At 46.0% G+C, this 20,963-nt stretch overlaps 1 protein-coding gene across 1 annotated transcript in view; it reads left to right on the plus strand.

Moving 5' to 3' along the window:
- Positions 1–19,957, plus strand: part of LOC142471204 (uncharacterized) — a 30,951-nt gene extending 10,994 nt beyond the window's left edge. The window contains exons 5-7 of the mRNA XM_075577997.1: positions 885–992; positions 15,091–15,198; positions 17,207–19,957. Coding sequence (XP_075434112.1) covers positions 885–992; positions 15,091–15,198; positions 17,207–18,732 — 1,742 coding nt within the window. The 3' untranslated portion in view covers positions 18,733–19,957. The remainder of the gene's footprint in view (positions 1–884; positions 993–15,090; positions 15,199–17,206) is intronic.
- The last annotated feature ends 1,006 nt before the right edge of the window (positions 19,958–20,963 follow it).

Consider the following 20,963-nt stretch of genomic DNA (forward strand, 5'->3'; position numbering starts at 1 on the left):
TTACGCATTTAGCCTTTGAGGAGTCTCTCATTTAGCTCTCCCCTCGATCACTCTCCTGCACAAATCCTCTAGGGTCGCTCGGGCTGAAGACGCAGCTGCCCTATAGTGTAGTTCGGATTCCATCCTTAAACCTACCTGCCGAGATGCTCCGTCGGCGTGTGGTTGCACAAGCGCACTCAGTCCTTCTCGTGCAGGAAAGTCAATGGGGGCTGGGAAATGTCCTCTGTTTACTCGGCTATCTCCATCCTACGCATTTCGCCGGGGTACTCGGCTTCATCAGGGAAGCCACAGGGTTGCAGTACTACTACTAAATCCAGCTGGAAGCTATGAGCTCTTATGAACTTTTTTTGACTTATTTGCTTACCACCCAGTGGAGGATGGATATTGAGTTGCTACATCAGCTGATTTATTGCTTAAAAGCTAACAATTGTTGTTTTATTTAGCTGTGTTTTCTTAGAGTTTTTATAGATGTTTTTCACAATACATACATTCACCAGCATAATATATTTATATCATATATACTTTTTAAAATATTAATGCACTTGTTAATAATTTAGTATTTAATTGAGTAGCGCTTTTTGAATAGTTATATATAGAACTATGTTTTGTTTGTTATGGATTTGAACCAAAATATCCCACTCAAGGTTGATGCCAATTACGTAAAAGATATTATCAGCAGAGACACAAGTTTGCAGTCTCTCTCTCCTCTGTGTTAGCAGAACACCGTCCCAAGTGTATTAAAATGGCGACGTAACCCTTGTGGGTTAAAAAACTCTCAATTCAAATGTTAAGAATGAATATACATTGTTACAATGTCTTTAAACTGCTATAATGTATGGGGTACATGTATACACATCTGTGTAATCCTCTTTTGGAATTAACAGGCCCCCACTATGAAAATCTAGATATTGTATCAATTAAAGAGCAGGGAGAGGATGAGAGAGGGGAACAGGACATTCAACCGGGGCAAACCCACCCAGACACCAGTGCAGGTGAGTAACATACAGGATAATAATCTCCCTGGAACACGAGTCAGAATTAGTAAATAGTCTCCCCGAGATCCTAAATGTTTAGTTCCTGTGACTATGTTTGACTGTTTAAATCCCTTTAAAATAGTTGGTATTTATATTCCAATGTTAATTTCTAGTAAGGCCATTTTAATAAAAAAAAATGTTTTAGGGAAAGAAAGAGAAAATGTATTTAGTTTACCGTTATTTTATTTTCCGTGTCTCCACTCACTGCAGTGGGTACTAAATGGGATAGTTCCTCCCCTTCAGCCGTAGTAGGACAGGAAACTCTTCTGCAGGTCCTATTATATAAGTCCCTCACCTTACCTGCAGGACAGACTTCGGTTTCTCCCATGGATGTAAAAATACATCTGAGATACCTTAATATAGAGAGGATAGGAATATGAAGGAAGGATGATTACTTCATGTAAATGAAATGGGAAATACTTTTTGGAAGGAAATAGAAAACTGGTCATAAAACTGCTTTATCCTGGTGAAACATCAGAGCCTGGAGATCACCCACCCACGCATAGAGGTCACATGAGGCTGCTACGTGAATTTCCAGTTGGTGAGAGAGGTGCACGGGAGAGTGAAGGTTTTTTTTCAGCGTGAGCGAGAATTTCGGGTCCGGACCCACGTCATCTATTGCACCCAGCTGACAACCGGAGCTCTCCGGCACCACTCTCCACTTAGGACAATTGTAAGTTTACGTCATTTTACTAATTGTACTATTTGTAATTTCCATTGTGTGATTTGTATTTATTTTTTCCATGGATGTTGGTTTTACTGTTGTTGTTAACCCCCTGTGGGTTTTAACTTAATAAGTATCATTGCTACTCGGTGCACTCCCCACTCTTGCCTTCACCCCCCCACTCTTGCCTTCACCCCCCCCACTCTTGCCTTCACCCCCTCCCACTCTTGCCTTCACCCCCCCACTCTTGCCTTCACCCCCCCCACTCTTGCCTTCACCCCCCCACTCTTGCCTTCACCCCCCATCTCTTGCCTTTCACCCCCCCCACTCTTGCCTTCACCCCCTGCTCCTGCCTTCCAGTCACTCAGTCACCCACCCGCGCACCCACTCAGTCACCCACCCACGCACCCACTCAGTCACCCACCTGCACACCCACTCAGTCACCCACCCGCTCTCCCACCCGCGCACCCACTCAGTCACCCACCCGCGCACCCACTCAGTCACCCACCCACGCACCCACTCAGTCACCTGTCTTTTGTGGAAAATCTAAAAAGAAACATGTTGCATTGTAATCTTTTTTTCGGTATGACAATAAGAAAACAGTTACGTTCAAGTTGTGCGCTAAAAAAATATTTTTCCCTGATAGGTGCGCTATGGGCTGGGGTGCCCTGCTCCTTTCATTTGTCCTGGGCCGCATGCTTTCTGTTGACGACCCTGCTCTTGCCCGCCACTGCAGTGGACACCCCGCCCCACAGTAAGTCCACTGCCGCCACCCCCCTATCACTCCCCTTGAAGCGCTCTGTACATTAATGGCGCTATATAAATAAAGACATACAATACACACCGCACCCAAAGTCAGCCGTCGCAGAGATACCCGCAGGGTGCCGCCGCCCCCTGTCACTAACCCACCTGCAGTGAGCCACACAACCCTCCCGCCTGCGACTGGGCGGGGGGTGAGAATCAACCCTCCCGCCCCCCCAGCGACCCACTGCTGCCGAGCTCTGAATGGGGGGGGGGAGAAAATCACTAATCAAAGGTGATTCCAACCCGCCCACCCAGGGAGACGCCGCCTAGCTGTGAAGGGGGGGGGGGGGGGGAGAATCAAAAGCGACCCACTGCTGCCGAGCTCTGAAGGGGGGGGGAGAAAATCACTAACCAAAGGTGAGCAACCGCCGCTAATCTCTGAAGGGGGGGGGGATTCTAACCCGCCCACCCAGGGAGACGCAGCCTAGCTGTGAAGGGGGGGGGGAATCACAACCCTCCCGGCCACCCCCCAGTGACCCGCCGCCGCCGAGCTTTGAAGGCGGGGGGGGGGGGGGGGAATCGGACCTGTGAAGGGGGGGGGGGGGGAATGGAGATGTGAAAGGAGGGGGGTGAGCGTAGAGCGAGGGGGAGCGGGAAAATGTTAACGCGGGCAGCGCCGGGTATATCAGCTAGTGAGAAATATTTCCCATTTTTCTTCTGTTTCATAAAATGTTTAATAGCCAATGTGGCTATAAGGTTTTTACAGCCTGTCAGGTTTACAGTGTTTGGGGGATATGGCTAGTGGATATAAAAGTATATAGTCCTCTTCTACCCCTCAAAGCCCAATAGACATAGCAAAGATAAAAGTGTAAAAGTATATTTTTATTAAACTGTGATGTTTGTAAATCTATTATACTTAGAAGCTGGGACTTTTATAGACAGTACTCTGCGGGGGGCTTGTGGGCTACCAATTTGTGGTGCCACTGAGTCTGCCTGTCCGCACTTGAAAGCCACAGATGCTGCCAGAGGTGTTACAGCAATTTGGGCAGGATGGTTGAGTGGAGTACCCACGTCCGGGAAACAATGTAAGCCATCGCGGCTAGCATTAGCCTTCCCAGACTTGGAGGCACCGAACCCATCGGGTGGCTTCTGAATAACAAGTGGCTAAGATGGCAAACTCGCCCATGCACTTGTTACAGTCAGAAGAACAAATTGCTCGGCTCTAGAAGACTGTCAGCCCTCTGATTGGATGGTTGTAATGTTTCCAGGCTCGGTTTGGTTGTAGTATTTCATGAATGAATCTGAAATACTATAAGAAGCCCAGCAGCCAATTCGGACTGAGATTCCTTCCCTTCCGGGTCCCTCTCCCCCGTCTCCTGTTGCCCTTGCTACTCCTTCCCAAGCCTTTCCTTTACCCTCCACCTCTCTCCCTTTGCCGCAGCGCGTACCCCGCAGGTCTCGCATACCCACGCGGTCCCTGAGTCCCTGCTATGATCCTCCCAGTTCCCTCTCTCCTGCAGTGCCCGCATCACCTTCCCCTGTGGTGGCATCCGTCCCGTTGCCTCCTCCCTGCATGGTACCTGCGGCGCGGCGTTCCCAGCTTACAGGGAGCACGCGCACAGACTCCTCTTATCAGGCTTCCCCTGTCTCCGCCTCCCAAGCCTTACAGGCCATTCCTCTGACTGCCCCTTCTGTCTCCTCCTCTTCTCTCCCTGACCTATCTCTACCTTCTCCCACTTCTCTCTCTACTCCTCCCCTCTCTGTCATTGGTGCACCTTCCTTTATAATCCCTGTCTGTCAACTTCTTCCTCGCTCTGCATAGTTCCTGTTTCCCTGTGTGTACCTGACCTATGCTGTGCTCCCTCTGTGTTCCTGTTGTTTCCTGCTCATGTGCTATCTTGGATTTCCCTGGCTTTGACCCCTGCTTGTCCTGGACTACTCTGCTCTCTGGTATCCCTGTTAACCCTGCTACGCCTACGACCTCGCTTACCTCTGGCTTCCTAGGACCTGGCTTACCCTCTGACGACTCTACCCTCTGTACTCCTGAACATTGGCAAACGGACACAAATATTCTTACGGACATCCCCAAGCATTGCAAGTATACTCTAACAAATCTTCCAACAGGCCCAGCAACGCTATACCACACTCCGGGCTCGCTCCCACTGCTGTGGGTGTGTGGTATCATACCGTTCCCACCTCAGTACTGGGGTCTAGCTTGGTCTGCGGGCATACAGGCATGACATTATGCAGAGCCCAACAAATGCAGACCCCCCTGAGGTGGGTACAAGTATTACCCTAGAGGCCTTACACTTTGTTAGCGATCAGCTGTCCACTGTCTCCCAGCAATTGGACACCTTGACCTGTCAGGAAGGTTCCACGGCTTCTGCGCCAACAATGGCGACTACCTACGCCAGCCCTGCTCCACGGATTCCCTCTCCGAATCGTTATGATGGTAACCCCCTCAACTGCCGCGGTTTCTTAAACCAATGTGAGGTGCAGTTTGAAATGTCTCCCTCCCTGTTTCCTACTAGTCGTGCTAAAATTGCTTACATATATGCTCTGCTGACCGGGGACGCTCTTGCCTGGGCATCTCCCCTATGGGAGCGTAAATGCGAAATAACGCAAAATTACCCTTTATTCAGACGTGAATTTCAACTTGTGTTTGATACCCCCGCACGGCGCGAGACAGCCGCCTTCTCCCTCTTTCACATTTCTCAGGGCCGAAGATCTGCTGCCAAATACGCCATCATGTTCCGTACGCTGGCGGCCGAAGTTCAATGGAATGATGAGGCCCTCACCGCTGCGTATTGGCACGTGCTGTCTGATACACTGAAGGACGATCTGGCTACTCATGCCCGGCCTATGTCCCTGGAGGAACTAATCGCCCTGAGCGTATGCATGGATCAGCGTACGCAGGAGCGACGACACGAGAGACACTATTCCCGTTCTTCTCCCTCTGTTCTTTCTCACAGGTCGCCGACTACTCCTCTCCTGGCCCTGGAGGCACCGGAACCTATGCAGGTTGGCAGTCAACAACTCCAGGCAACCGAGAGAGTGCGGCGACGCCAGAATAGGCTGTGTTTCTACTGTGCTTCCTCGGAACATCGTCTCCAGAATTGTCCCTTGAAGCCGGGAATCGGGCACACCCAGTAAAGGTAGAGGGGCTTCTGCTGGGTACTGTCTCTCCTAACCCCTCTCCTCCTGAAGCTCCCCCAAAGAAGTTTATGCTACCAGCCACGTTGGAGGGTCCCAACCTTCTCGTAAAGGTTGAAGCGTTCATCGATTCCGGATCGGGCGGTAATTTCCTGGACCAGCAGTTCGCAGTGGATAATCAGATTCCCATGGTCAGAAGGAAGAGCCCTGTTGGCCTTGAGGCCATCGACGGATGACCACTCCAGCCGGCCTTCATCATTTGGGAGTCGGTACCTCTTACCTTGACCCTGGCTGATGGTCACAAGGAGGTAATTGTCTTTGACGTTTTCCAATCCCCTTCCGTACAAATTATTTTAGGATTGCCTTGGCTTCAACTCCACAATCCGCGCATTGACTGGACTGGTACCTTACCCATCCAGTGGCCCTCGTCCGCAGAGGTTGTTCCTACGGAGTCCCCCTTGGTTGTGCTTGCTGGTCTGGACTCTGTACCTGCCGATCGGTCGTCCTTGCCTGCAGTGTACCACGAATACTTGGACGTTTTCAACAAGGTACAAGTAGAGGTTCTCCCCCCTCACCGTCCGTACGATTGCCCTGTCGACCTCATCCCGGGGACTGTCCTGCCAAAGTCTAAGTCTTATCCACTCTCCATCCCGGAGACCGAGGCCATGACTACTTATATTCAGGAAAATCTGGAAAAAGGATTCATCCGCAACTGTACCTCTCCTGCCGGGGCTGGCTTCTTCTTTGTGAAGAAGAAGGATGGATCACTGAGGCCATGCATTGACTTCCGCGGACTCAATAAGATCACGGTGAAAAACCGGTACCCCCTTCCGCTCATTTCTGAACTGTTCGACCGTCTCCAAGGGGCCTCCATTTTCTCAAAACTTGACTTAAGGGGTGCCTATAATCTCATTCGCATAAGAGAAGGAGACGAGTGGAAAACAGCGTTTAACACACGTTCTGGACATTATGAATATCTTGTTATGCCTTTTGGGCTGTGTAACGCCCCGGCTGTGTTTCAGGAATTTATGAACGACATCTTCCGTGATGTATTGGGAACTTTTGTCATTGTCTATCTAGACGACATTCGTATTTTTTCTAAAAATCTGGAGGAACACATTCAACATACCAAACTTGCAGTTTGAAATGTCTCCCTCCCTGTTTCCTACTAGTCGTGCTAAAATTGCTTACATATATGCTCTGCTGACCGGGGACGCTCTTGCCTGGGCATCTCCCCTATGGGAGCGTAAATGCGAAATAACGCAAAATTACCCTTTATTCAGACGTGAATTTCAACTTGTGTTTGATACCCCCGCACGGCGCGAGACAGCCGCCTTCTCCCTCTTTCACATTTCTCAGGGCCGAAGATCTGCTGCCAAATACGCCATCATGTTCCGTACGCTGGCGGCCGAAGTTCAATGGAATGATGAGGCCCTCACCGCTGCGTATTGGCACGTGCTGTCTGATACACTGAAGGACGATCTGGCTACTCATGCCCGGCCTATGTCCCTGGAGGAACTAATCGCCCTGAGCGTATGCATGGATCAGCGTACGCAGGAGCGACGACACGAGAGACACTATTCCCGTTCTTCTCCCTCTGTTCTTTCTCACAGGTCGCCGACTACTCCTCTCCTGGCCCTGGAGGCACCGGAACCTATGCAGGTTGGCAGTCAACAACTCCAGGCAACCGAGAGAGTGCGGCGACGCCAGAATAGGCTGTGTTTCTACTGTGCTTCCTCGGAACATCGTCTCCAGAATTGTCCCTTGAAGCCGGGAATCGGGCACACCCAGTAAAGGTAGAGGGGCTTCTGCTGGGTACTGTCTCTCCTAACCCCTCTCCTCCTGAAGCTCCCCCAAAGAAGTTTATGCTACCAGCCACGTTGGAGGGTCCCAACCTTCTCGTAAAGGTTGAAGCGTTCATCGATTCCGGATCGGGCGGTAATTTCCTGGACCAGCAGTTCGCAGTGGATAATCAGATTCCCATGGTCAGAAGGAAGAGCCCTGTTGGCCTTGAGGCCATCGACGGATGACCACTCCAGCCGGCCTTCATCATTTGGGAGTCGGTACCTCTTACCTTGACCCTGGCTGATGGTCACAAGGAGGTAATTGTCTTTGACGTTTTCCAATCCCCTTCCGTACAAATTATTTTAGGATTGCCTTGGCTTCAACTCCACAATCCGCGCATTGACTGGACTGGTACCTTACCCATCCAGTGGCCCTCGTCCGCAGAGGTTGTTCCTACGGAGTCCCCCTTGGTTGTGCTTGCTGGTCTGGACTCTGTACCTGCCGATCGGTCGTCCTTGCCTGCAGTGTACCACGAATACTTGGACGTTTTCAACAAGGTACAAGTAGAGGTTCTCCCCCCTCACCGTCCGTACGATTGCCCTGTCGACCTCATCCCGGGGACTGTCCTGCCGAAGTCTAAGTCTTATCCACTCTCCATCCCGGAGACCGAGGCCATGACTACTTATATTCAGGAAAATCTGGAAAAAGGATTCATCCGCAACTGTACCTCTCCTGCCGGGGCTGGCTTCTTCTTTGTGAAGAAGAAGGATGGATCACTGAGGCCATGCATTGACTTCCGCGGACTCAATAAGATCACGGTGAAAAACCGGTACCCCCTTCCGCTCATTTCTGAACTGTTCGACCGTCTCCAAGGGGCCTCCATTTTCTCAAAACTTGACTTAAGGGGTGCCTATAATCTCATTCGCATAAGAGAAGGAGACGAGTGGAAAACAGCGTTTAACACACGTTCTGGACATTATGAATATCTTGTTATGCCTTTTGGGCTGTGTAACGCCCCGGCTGTGTTTCAGGAATTTATGAACGACATCTTCCGTGATGTATTGGGAACTTTTGTCATTGTCTATCTAGACGACATTCGTATTTTTTCTAAAAATCTGGAGGAACACATTCAACATACCAAACTTGTGCACTCCAGGCTTCGTTCTAATCGTCTGTACGCCAAGATGTACACCAAGATGGAGAAGTGTCTTGTTTCACCAGGCGTCCACAGCTTTCCTTGGCTACATCATCTCCAGTCAAGGTTTTTCCATGGACCCAGAGAAGCTGAAGGCGTTCCTCAACTGGCCACTCCCTAATTCGCTCAAGGCTGTGCAACGTTTTCTTGGCTTTGCCAATTACTACAGGAAGTTTATAAAAAAAAATTCTTCTATTGCTCTTCCCATCACCGCCTTGACCAAAAAGGGCGCCGATGTCTCATCCTGGTCACCTGAGGCCATTTCAGCCTTTGAGATTCTCAAGAAGGCGTTCGTTTCTGCCCCCATCCTTCGTCATCAGATACATCCCTCCCCTTTACTTTGGAGGTTGACGCCTCAGACGTAGGAGCAGGCGCAGTTCTTTCCCAGAGAACTTCCCCCCAGGAGAAACTCCATCCTTGTGGTTTTTTTTCACGGAAATTCTCTACAGCAGAAAGGAATTATGATGTCGGTAATCGTGAACTTTTGGCCATCAAGTTGGCTCTCCAGGAATGGAGACATCTTTTGGAGGGTTCCAAAGAACCAATCGCTATTCTCACTGACCACAAAAAATTGTTATATATTGAGGGGGCTCGTCGCCTGGGCTCCCGCCAAGCTCGCTGGTCACTCTTTTTCTCCCGCTTCAACTACACCATCTCTTATATTCCTGGGACTAAAAATGTTAAAGCGGACGCCCTTTCTCGTCAGTTCGCCTCTTAGACTGAAGCTAAAGAAATTCCGGAACCTATTCTTCCGGCCAAACACATAATTTCTGCTAACAACTTCGATGTGTTGGATGAGATCAACAAGGCACAAGCACATATTCCCAGCAGGTTCAGGGTACCAGAAGGACGTCTCTATGCAGCCCTCACGTTTTCGCCATAAAGTGTTACTTTGGGGACATTCCTCTAAAGCAGTTGGTCATCCAGGCTTCAAAAGGACGGCAGATCTCATTAAACTGACTTTTTGGTGGCCTAAAATGAATCAGGACATTCTTGAATTTACCTCCGCCTGCCCTGTATGTGCCCAGAGTAAAACTCTCCATCATAAACCTTCTGGACTTCTTTTACCACTACCCATCCCTGAACAACCCTGGAAACACATTTCGATGGACTTTATTGTTGAACTGCCTATTTCCAAGGGGATGAACACTATTTTGGTCGTGGTGGACAGGTTTTCAAAGCAGGCACATTTTATTCCCCTCAAGGGACTTCCCAACTCTGCCACCTTGGCGGACGTATTCTCCAAAGAGATCTTCAGGTTGCATGGCGTTCCCATCTCTATCGCCTCGGATCGTGGATCTCAGTTCATCTCAAAATTCTGGTGGGCCTTCTCCCAAAGATTGGGTATCTCTCTCTTGTTTTCCTCCGGATACCATCTACAAACCAACGGTCAAACTGAAAGGATGAACCAAACTCTTGAACAGTATCTTAGGTGCTTCATTTCAGACTCACAAGATAACTGGGTGGATCTTCTACCATGGGCCGAATTTGCGATAAATTCTTTGAAGAACGAGTCTACTCAGGAGTCTCCCTTCTTTATCAATTACTGTATGGTTTCCATCCCAGTAGTCTCCCTCTCTCACCGTCTCCTGGTGTTCCTGCAGCCGACTCTCATATCACCAACTTACAAGAATACTGGAAAAAAATCCTCAGGTCCCTACAGTCTGCGGTGGCCAAACAAAAAACCAAGGCTGATCGACACCGTCAAAGGAGTCCTTCCTTCAATCCTGGGGACCTGGTCTGGCTGTCTTCCAAAAATATTAGGCTCAAAACCCCTTCACCCAAGCTGTCCCCTAGATTCTTGGGACCATTCAACATTTTGGAGAGGGTTAATCCGGTAGCCTATCGTCTCGATCTTCCCCCCACTATGAAGGTTCCGTCCGTGTTTCATGTTTCCCTCCTTAAAAAAATTATTCCCAGTTCTCATTTCCCGGATCCCTCGCGGAGACCCAATCCAGTGTCCACCCTGGGCCAACAAGAGTACGAGATACAGTCCCTCATCGACTCTCGTTTTTCTAAAAACAAACTACAGTTTTTGGTACACTGGAAGTGCTACGGGCCTGAGGAACGTTCCTGGGTACCTGCACATCACATCCACGCCCCAAGACTTCTTTCCCTTTTTCACCAGAAGTTTCCCCTCAAGCCGTGGTTGGATCACTCGGAGATTGATCCTCAAGGGGGGAATACTGTGACGACTCAGGAGATTCCTTCCCTTCCTGGTCCCTCTCCCCTGTCTCCTGTTGCCCTTACTACTCCTTCCCAAGCCTCTCCTTTACCCTCCACCTCTCTCCCTTTGCCGCAGCGCGTACCCCGCAGGTCTCGCATATCCACGCAGTCCATGAGTCCCTGCTATGATACTCCCCGTTCCCTCTCTCCTGCAGTGCCCGCATCACCTTCCCCTGTGGTGGCATCTGTCCCGTTGCCTCCCTGCGTGGTACCTGCGACGCGGCGTTCCGCGCGCCTGATGACGTGCCCAACTCGTTCGCTCCCGCAGCCCACGGGGGGCGCGCCCACATGCCCCTCTGCTGACTCACCTGATCCCTCCGCTCTACCTTTGCTCGCCATCGCACAGGCGCAGGCCGTGCGCACGTTCCCCTCCTCTTGGCGTCCTCCCCCTCCTGCGGTCTTCCCTTGCTCCGTGTGGGCCGCTCCTGTGTTGCAGCCAGTGCGCGGGCCTCCCCAGCTTACAGGGGGCGTGCGCACAGACTCCTCTTATCAGGCTCTCCCTGAAGAAGTAGTTAATTCTACGAAACTAGTTGGATGTAACATTCTTTTGCCTTATATCTGCTTACATTGGCCTTTGTCTATGTATTGGCCTGTCCTGTTTTTATTTCATCCTGTGTGCTGTTTTGGACACTTGTGAGAGACTTTGTAAGACTGTTCAAACTTCCCTATTGAATCCACCACTGCTGCATCGTGGCACGCTGAGGGCACCCCAGCAAGCTGCGTTTTAACCTCTTTGCAGAGGATACACCTGCCGAGGTACAGGAGCAGCTTCATATCGGCCAGGAAGCAGGAGCGATTTCACCGAGCCCCAGTACCAGCTGCTGAACCTGGCTGCATGAAGGGAAATCCCCTTGGGAGTGAAAAGACTGACGTCCTGCCCCAGAATCAACTGAGCTGCAGCAGCAGAGGGAAGCAAGCACCTGAATCTACAGCTAACAGCTGCCGAGTGGTAAACAGTGTGATACACACTACATGCCTTTTACCAACTTTTTTCATGTACGCAGATATATTACCCCCTTTTTAATTCTATAATATATTGTTGAATTTGCTTCACTATTTGGCGTTGTGTGCTGTTTTCTTTTGTTTCCATTCCCCTGTCTCCGCCTCCCAAGCCTTACAGGCCATTCCTCTGACTGCCCCTTCTATCTCCTCCTCTTCTCTCCCTGACCTATCTCTACCTTCTCCCACTTCTCTCTCTACTCCTCCCCTCTCTGTCATTGGTGCACCTTCCTTTATAATCCCTGTCTGTCAACTTCTTCCTCACTCTGCATAGTTCCTGTTTTCCTGTGTGTACCTGACCTATGCTGTGCTCCCTCTGTGTTCCTGTTGTTTCCTGCTCCTGTGCTATCTTGGATTTCCCTAGCTCTGACCCCTGCTTGTCCTGGACTACTCTGCTCTCTGGTATCCCTGTTAACCCTGCTACGCCTACTACCTCGCTTACCTCTGGCTTCCTAGGACCTGGCTTACCCTCTGATGACTCTACCCTCTGTACTCCTGAACATTGGCAAACGAAAACGAATATTCTTACGGACATCCCCAAGTGTTGCAAGTATATTCTAACAAATCTTCCAACAGGCCCAGCAACGCTATACCACACTCCGGTCTCGCTCCCACTGCTGTGGGTGTGTTATCATACCGTTCCCACCTCAGTACTGGGGTCTAGCTTGGTCTGCGGGAATACAGGCGTGACAGGACCGCAGATTCTAAGCGCCAAAACAGCAGCAGCAAATTTGAATTCACCAAAAGATGCTCTTGGAGAAATAGCAGTGACCGGCTTCAGAGATTTTCGAGTCAAGAAATTTTTGGGGCCAAATTCTGAGAAGAAAACGTAGCGGCTGGAACTACACGCCAAAAAGAGTACCAGGACGTTTGGTACTATCTCCCGGTCAAGGGATTTTGGCATCTCCGGAAGAGATACAGCGGTGGTGTCTGGATACTCATGCCGATTTGAGTTCCAGGACTTTTCCGGCTGAGTCCCGGTCAACCTAAAGACTTTGTTTTATGGACTATTTCAACTAGGAAAGGTTAGTTTTGTCGCCCAAACCCCCAGGTGTTTTCTCCTGTATATTGTAATCCAGGATGTGTCTGTCTGTTTCTAAGGAATAAATCGCAATTTGTTTTACTACTTACATAGTTGCATAGTTACATAATTACATAGTTACATAGTAGATGAGGTTGAAAAAAGACGTACGTCTATCAAGTTCAACCTATGCTAAATTTAGACAACAGATACTTTATTCTATATCTATACTTACTTATTGATCCAGAGGAAGGCAAACAAAAAACCCCATTAAGGGGAAAAATTAATTCCTTCCTGACTCCAAGAATTGGCAATCGGATTAATCCCTGGATCAATATCCTTCCCATGTATACTTATTTGGTATATCCCTGTATACCTTTCCCATCTAAAAAGATGTCAAACCTTTTTATGCCCAAAATTGTACTCCATATTCAAGGTGTGGTCTTACTAATGCTTTGTAAAGGGGCATAATTATGTTTACTTCCCTTCCATCCATTGCCCGTTTGATGCAAGATAAGATCTTGTTTGCCTTTGCAGCTACTGCATGACATTGGGCACTATTGCTAAGCCTGCTGTCTACAAGCACTCCTAAATCCTTCTCCATCAAGGATTCCCCCAATATATCTCCATTTAAATTGTAAGTCGCCTTTTTATTCTTGCATCCCAAATGCATAACCTTACATTTATCTGTATTAAACCTCATTTGCCATTTACCTGCCCACGTTTCCAGTCTCTCCAAGTCCTTCTGAAGAGAAATTACATCCTGCTCTGATTCTATTACCTTACACAATTTAGTATCATCAGCAAAGATGGAGACTTTGCTCTCGATCCCAACCTCAAGGTCATTAATAAACAAGTTAAAAAGCAGGGGTCCCAGTACCGATCCTTGAGGTACTCCACTCACGACTTTAGCCCAACCTGAAAAAGTTCAATTTATGACAACCCTCTGTTGTCTGTCCTTTAACCAGTTTTCAATCCAGGTGCATATATTATTACTGAGTCCAATTTTCTTTATTTTGTACACCAACCTCTTGTGTGAAACCGTATCAAAAGCCTTTGCAAAATCTAAGTAGACCACATCAACTGCATTACCCTGGTACTTGGTTTTGCTCAGTGATATGATCCCGGTATAAAGGTGTAAATCCCTGGTCTCCCGTGACACTAGTGGGGACGAATTCCCACGCTCTAGTTGCTACTCCTTTCTCCATGCTGTAGATAGCTTAGCGGAGGGTATGTAGGAGAAGCACCAGTCAGAGAACCAGACGATTTTGTGGCTTGAGTCGATGAAGCTAGGGTGGACTTTTCAAAGTTGCTCTGTTCAAAATAGCAGAGCAACCGGCTTCATTTTGAAGCTAGGAAAGTCTGCCCTGCAGAGAATAAGTCAGACACGAAGACCAAGTTCTCATTTTAGAACGTAGCAGTCGTGGCTAAGGTTTTTCGCCGAAAAGAGGACCAGGAGAGCCAGGTGGCTTTCCCGGTCAGGGTAAGACTACCGAAGAAGGCGCCCTGCACCTAGTTTACCCCAGATTTCAACCCCAGCACCCAGTAAATGTGTATATTTCCTGTATCGTTGTATTTCACTGTGTGAACGCGGGTTTACCCGCATCAACCTAATTTTATTCCACGACTGTGTTTTGCCTAGTGAATGATCCCGGTATAAATTTGTTAAAAGTCCTGGTCTCCCATGACAGTGACTGGGACCTTTTGGGAGACTTTTTGTTTTCATGCTAAAATTGCACTCTATTTTCCCTGACTTTCTAAGTGCCTCCCTATACCACAAGCATAATAGAGGCATTCTGTCACTGTCGCGACTGTGACGTCATCGCACATGCCGCTTATAGACATGGTGACCATTACCGATCCTCAGCACTCGCGTGGGATGCCATTACCAGCCCTATAAGGCCTACCCTGGCCTTGTGTTTCACTGATTGTGTTCCAGAACACAGACACCGGCAGGTGCTTCAGGGGGGAGATGGTGACGACTCCTGAATTGAACTGCGCGGTGAGTCCTATTTCAAAATAACAAAACCTACTGCTACGCTGTAGGAATGAGAAAATACTGTTCTTGCATGTAAGGTGAGGGCCTTATATACAGTACTAGTACCTACAGAAGAGTTTTCTGTCCTAAAGTGGCTACAGGTGAGGAGCTATCCAATTTGGTACCCACTGCCATGTGTAAAACAGTAAAACACATTAAGTAGAATATGTATTAAATATGAGAAAGTCAATGAAATAAGAAAATGTAATTGGTATTGAATGATTTGAGCAGGTGAAGTTAAAGATGAAATTGTACCAAGGGCTGAGCAAACAGAGGATCCGAGTGTGAAGAGTCACCTGGAAGCTCAGGAGATGGAAAGCCTTGAAGGTACCAGCACAGGTGAGTAGAACAGGTGTGAAGAAAGTAGGTCAGGGCCCATATTTCCCCTACAGTATGTGCAGAGAAAAATGATTTAAAATTCAAATTTATGTGTAGGTATGTACTCAAGGAAATGATGTCGTGCATCAGTACTAAAAGTAATTAGGAAAAATTCCTTTTCATTCTTTATTTTATACACACAAAAACTGAACAAGTCTGATCAGCAAAAAAGAACCCCTATTGTTGCACTGAACCACAGATGAATGAATTGGGTAGGATGATGTTGGGATGATGACGTCATCTGGTTGAGACGGCTACTGACACCAGCTGTGAACACTGCCAGTCTGCTGTGAAACGGTTGTATCATTGTATACATCATTAGATGTTTAGCGTGGCTTGTTTAGGTGCATGTTTTCTGACTTGGGCAAACTTGCTATGTGGGTAGCTGCTGACACATGATGATTCACGTGTGACTTTAATAATCTGTGTTACTACGACATTAGGCTTGCTGTGGTACAATGAGATACTCGTTGAGATTCTTTTACTAACAGCCAACTGTATCTAAGTGAATACGTAACAATGTGACAGCTGCTACTAAACACTACAAGCCTGGATACATTTGTGTTACACTACACACACGGCTGGCATACTCCAGGAACCACTGATTCAACACTATTATGCTATTAAGCAGGTCTGTTACAGCCTAAGATCAATGTGGATTCTAGGTAGTGTTTAACTGTTTGGTGTCCGGTCAAGATCATTAGGGGATTTAAAATACAATAGTATAATCAACTTGCATTTATATTGTCATTAACCCCTATCTTGAAATTATCAGTCCCTCCATCGGGGATTTTAGATTTACTACTCTTTCACTGTTTCTATTATTTTTGAGCACTTGGAAGAGTTGATATATAATAAAATTGTATTATTTTAACTGTGATTACCACTCTATGTGATATATAATTATATTTTGTGATGATTTTCGTTTAGGATATTATATCCTTTATATCATTCATCTGTGGTTGAGTGCTACAATAGGGGGTTCTTTTTTGCTGATCAGTCTTGTTCAGTTTTTGTGTGTTTACAATATATTCCCCATGCACCCCACTCTTTCCAATACTATTTTATGAGTATTAATAGTTGAGCGGTTGTCGTTTCTTTCTTTTTGTACATTCCTTATTTTAACCTTTAAAATCAATAAACACACAATATCCCAGAAAGCTCAAGAACCCCTTAAGCTCACCCCACCCCACTTTCCAAGTAGCAGTTTTTTTCATGTTCCTGTTGTGACAGACCCATTTTGGTTATTCTCCCTCCAACAGAGGTACATGAGAATTTTATCAGGTAGTGTAAGGACCTGCAATTTGGGTATGCCGTGACGTGGCTGCAGGCTTATAATGCTTTAGCCAAAAGGTTTAACTAAGTGACCCTTGCTCATGAGAATATCAGCACTGACGTATTGCAGTATGTATTTTGTCACATTGGATACAGCATTGGGCATTTTTGTCTTTTGTTATTTTAACCTTTAGATTACTCTAATAATGTACCTGCTATGACCCAGGACCTATTATGCTATACTTTAGGTTCTCGTGTCATTCCAGGTAAATCATCCTTAAAATGCTAGTTTTCTATGGGTTGATCAGAGCCCCCTCTGCTTCTGTTTGTCGCTCTAGGGGAGATCCCCGAACATGTGGTTGCTACCAATGGGGATCATAACACCGTGAAGTCCTGTGGCCCATCTTTAGGAGCATCACCTTTACCTTACAGGGTGGTGATATTATTTAGAAGCATGGAGAGGAGTCTTTATTTCTATTTGTTTTGTTACCATATTCAAGTTCTGAATTGTCTTTGTAATGATTACATATAGAGAGAGGACAGCCAATACATAAAGTGGCATAGAACATGTAACCAAACTCAAAAGTGTTACCACCAAAAAGCCAACACCCCTCATTGTCAAATGATGCTCATAGTGAATGAAATGTTAGATTATACTGTTATGATACACTCACTATGCATTTCCTTCCAACAGATGGATCCACGAGCTGGATCCACACTGCAGCATGTTCAACAGATAGGACAATGGAACATATCAATTTCCCCTCAGAGGGGAAGTGTCATGAATGCTATGAATGTGGGAGACACTTTGCTAACAAATCTCATCTTATTGTACATCAGAAAACACACACAGGAGAGAAGCCTCATAAATGCAAGGAATGTGGGAAACACTTCACTCGCAAATCTAATCTTGTTAAACATCAAAAAACACACACAGGTGAGAAGCCTCATAAATGCAATGAATGTGGGAGACACTTTGCTAACAAATCTCATCTTGTTGATCATCAGAAAACACACACAGGAGAGAACCCTCATAAATGCAAGGAATGTGGGAAACACTTCAGTCGCAAATCAAATCTTGTTAAACATCAGAAAATACACACCGGAGAGAAGCCTCATAAATGCAATGAATGTGAGAAACGGTTTACTTACAAATCTAATCTTGTTGATCATCAGAAAACACACACAGGAGAGAAGCCTTTTAAATGCAATGAGTGTGGGAAACAGTTTACTTTCAAATCTGATCTTATTGTACATCAGAGAATACACACAGGAGAGAAGCCTCATAAATGCAATGAATGTGGGAAACAGTTCAACCGCAAATCTCATCTTGTTGTGCATCAGAAAACACACACAGGAGAGAAGCCTCATAGATCCAATGAATGTGGGAAACAGTTTACTTTCAAATCTAATCTTATTGTACATCAGAGTGTGCACAGAGGAGAAAAGCCTCATAAATGCAATGAATGTGGGAAACAGTTTACTATCAAATCTAATCTGGTTGCGCATCAGAAAACACACACAGGAGAGAAGTCTCACAAATGTAATGAATGTGGGAAACAGTTTACTTTCAAATCTTATCTTATTGTACATCAGAAAACGCACACAGGAGAGAAGTGTCACAAATGCAATGAATGTGGGAAACCATTCAACCGCAAATCTAATCTTGTTGCGCATCAAAGAACACACACAGGAGAAAAGCCTCATAAATGCAATGAATGTGGGAAACAGTTTACTTTCAAATCTAATCTTGTTTATCATCAGAAAACACACACAGGAGAGAAGCCTCATAAATGCATTGCATGTGAGAAACAGTTTATGTATAAATCTAATCTTCTTGAACATCAGAGTATGCACACAGGAGAGAAACTTCATAAATGCAATGAATGTGGGAAACCGTTTGCTTACAAATCCAGTCTTCTTGAACATCAGAGAATACACACAGGAGAGAAGCTTCATAAATGCAATGAATGTGGGAAACACTTCACTCGCAAATGTAATCTTGTTGCGCATCAGAAAACACACACAGGAGAGACGCTTCATAAATGCAAAGAATGTGGGAAACAGTTTATTTACAAATCTAGTCTTATTGTACATCAGAAAACACACACAGGAGAGAAACCTCACAAATGCTATGAATGTGGGAAACATTTCACCCGCAAATATAATCTTGTTGAACATCTCAGAACACACAGGAGAGAAGCCTTAGAAATGCAATGAATGTGGGAAAAAACTTTGCTTTCAAATGTAGTCTTATTGTGCATCAGAAACACATACAAGAGAGAAGACACATAAGTGTAATGACTGTGGGAAACGGTTTACTCACAAATATAGTCATATTATACATCAGAGATTAAACACAGGAGAGAAGAAGCCCTAATTTATGAAGTGAAGGTGGAAAATCCTGTTATACATCAAAGAAACCACACAGGGTAGAAACGTCATACGTTCAATGACTGTGGGAAACACTTTTGTAAGTCCACTCTTAATCAACATCAGATAATTCGTACAAGAGAAAAGTCTTATGCTTGAACTTAGTGTGGGAATTTCTTTACTCTGGTCAAATCTTCTTCAACACCAGACAACTCATACAGAAGAGAAATAATATTTGCCATAAATGTGGGAAATACTTTGCTTCCAAATCTAATTTTACAGCATATCAGAGAATACACAAAGGAGAGAGACTTACGTTCAATATTTTTAGGAAAGCCGCTTTTTATTGCATCAAAATTCACAATGCATTTTTTCCCTAAATGTGGGAAATGCTTTTCTGAAAACTCAAGTCTTACACACCAGACAAACTCATACAAGAGAGAAATGGAACTTCCCATGGCATATTATTTTTTCCCTCACCTTGAAAGTCTTGTCACACACCAGCAAACACATGGAGTAGAATCTGTGTGATTGTCCCACGTGGGAAAAACTTTATTGATAAAATATTTCTATGCATCAAAAAAGCCACACAAAATGAAAGACTTGCGAGTGAACCCACACATGAATCATAGAAAAGCTGTTCATGATAGGAAACCCTGGATTTATTTTATTTTTTTCTAGAATGTTCAATTTGCACTTATTTTCTGCAAAAATGTCCTGATTAACAAGAAATAAAGAAAATGTTTGGGAATTGTTCGATTTTGTCTTGATCTCAAAGTTGTATATGCTGGATTAGTCCTAGAGAAATGTCAAAATTAGATTGTGAAAGCAATGTAATCTAAAATGTTATCTATGTAGAACTGTCATAGTTAATTATTATTCATTTACTTTTTTACACAGTAACAATTAGGGGCACTTCTACTCTGATAAAAATAAAGTGTTATCCTATCAGTTATTTGTTTCAAGTCCCAGAGATTTTCCTACATCAGGAAATGTTCGGGGAGTTATTGTATTGATCAAAAAAGAATAATGTTGAGTGTTCCATGTTTTGCTTTCAATCTATAATAAACATTTGTTTTCCTTATGCTTTGGTTTTCTGAACTTTTTTCCCTCTATGGAAATGGGACAGGTTTTCTTTACAACAGGACAGTGTAGGTGAATCAGTCGTTTCCTCCTTTAGCCCTTGAAAATGTAACCGCCACTCACCACTAGGGTACCCTGCTTCAGCAAAGCCCAGGAAGGAAAGTGAGCCATGGTGAAATGTGTTATTGTATACTTAGAATAGGGGGTCCCTGGTTTAGGGGTTACCCCAGGTACAGGTATGGCGCCCTGCAAACAGTGTAGGATTTGTGGGTGCCCATCATTACATAAGGACGGGGTGGGCTATTGGAAGTCCCATGTAAAGTATAGCAAAAACCTGACCTGTTTTTGGGGTTCCCTGTGTCGTACAGACGAGATTTTGGGAGTGTAAGTTTAATGTGGGATATTTGGGTGAAAATGTATTCGTTTTGTTTGCAGGAGTTTGGGGGGCCGAGTTACTGGTAGTTTCCTGATTCGCCCCGGCGTGCAGGCACTATTTGTGGTTACGCAGGGTGAATTACATTGGGGCTGCCCAGAATCTCCCAGACTCCTGGTTTTCGAGCCCAGGTATCCCAAACCATTTCCCCACACATATATAAGGTTCCCCAAGATTTATACTTTATTAAACTAATGTTTATAGTGTGTTATTGTGACGCGGAGGAAAGGGTTAATACCTGATTTGCCATGCATTACTGTTGTTGCCCTGTCCCTGCCATTTTTATTCCCCATGTGCAGGCCATTCCCTGTCTGCGAGGGTAAAAGACAAGATGCATTGCTTGCCATACCCTCTAACCAACACATGATAGCAGATCTTAAATGTAAGGCAGGGTGTATTTTTTTGTAAGTCCAAGCAGGAATTACGTGGACCTCCAGCTGTGATATGGGTGAATGAGCTTCAGTATTTTTATGACCAAGCCTCCAAAGGGTTGTAATTATTTTTATGATGGAGCCTCAAAAGGCTCCCACAGATTTAGAGTCCCCCTGTCTAAAAGAGTGTC

The sequence above is a fragment of the Ascaphus truei genome, chromosome 20 (assembly GCF_040206685.1).
Source record: "Ascaphus truei isolate aAscTru1 chromosome 20, aAscTru1.hap1, whole genome shotgun sequence".
NCBI classification, from domain to species: domain Eukaryota; kingdom Metazoa; phylum Chordata; class Amphibia; order Anura; family Ascaphidae; genus Ascaphus; species Ascaphus truei.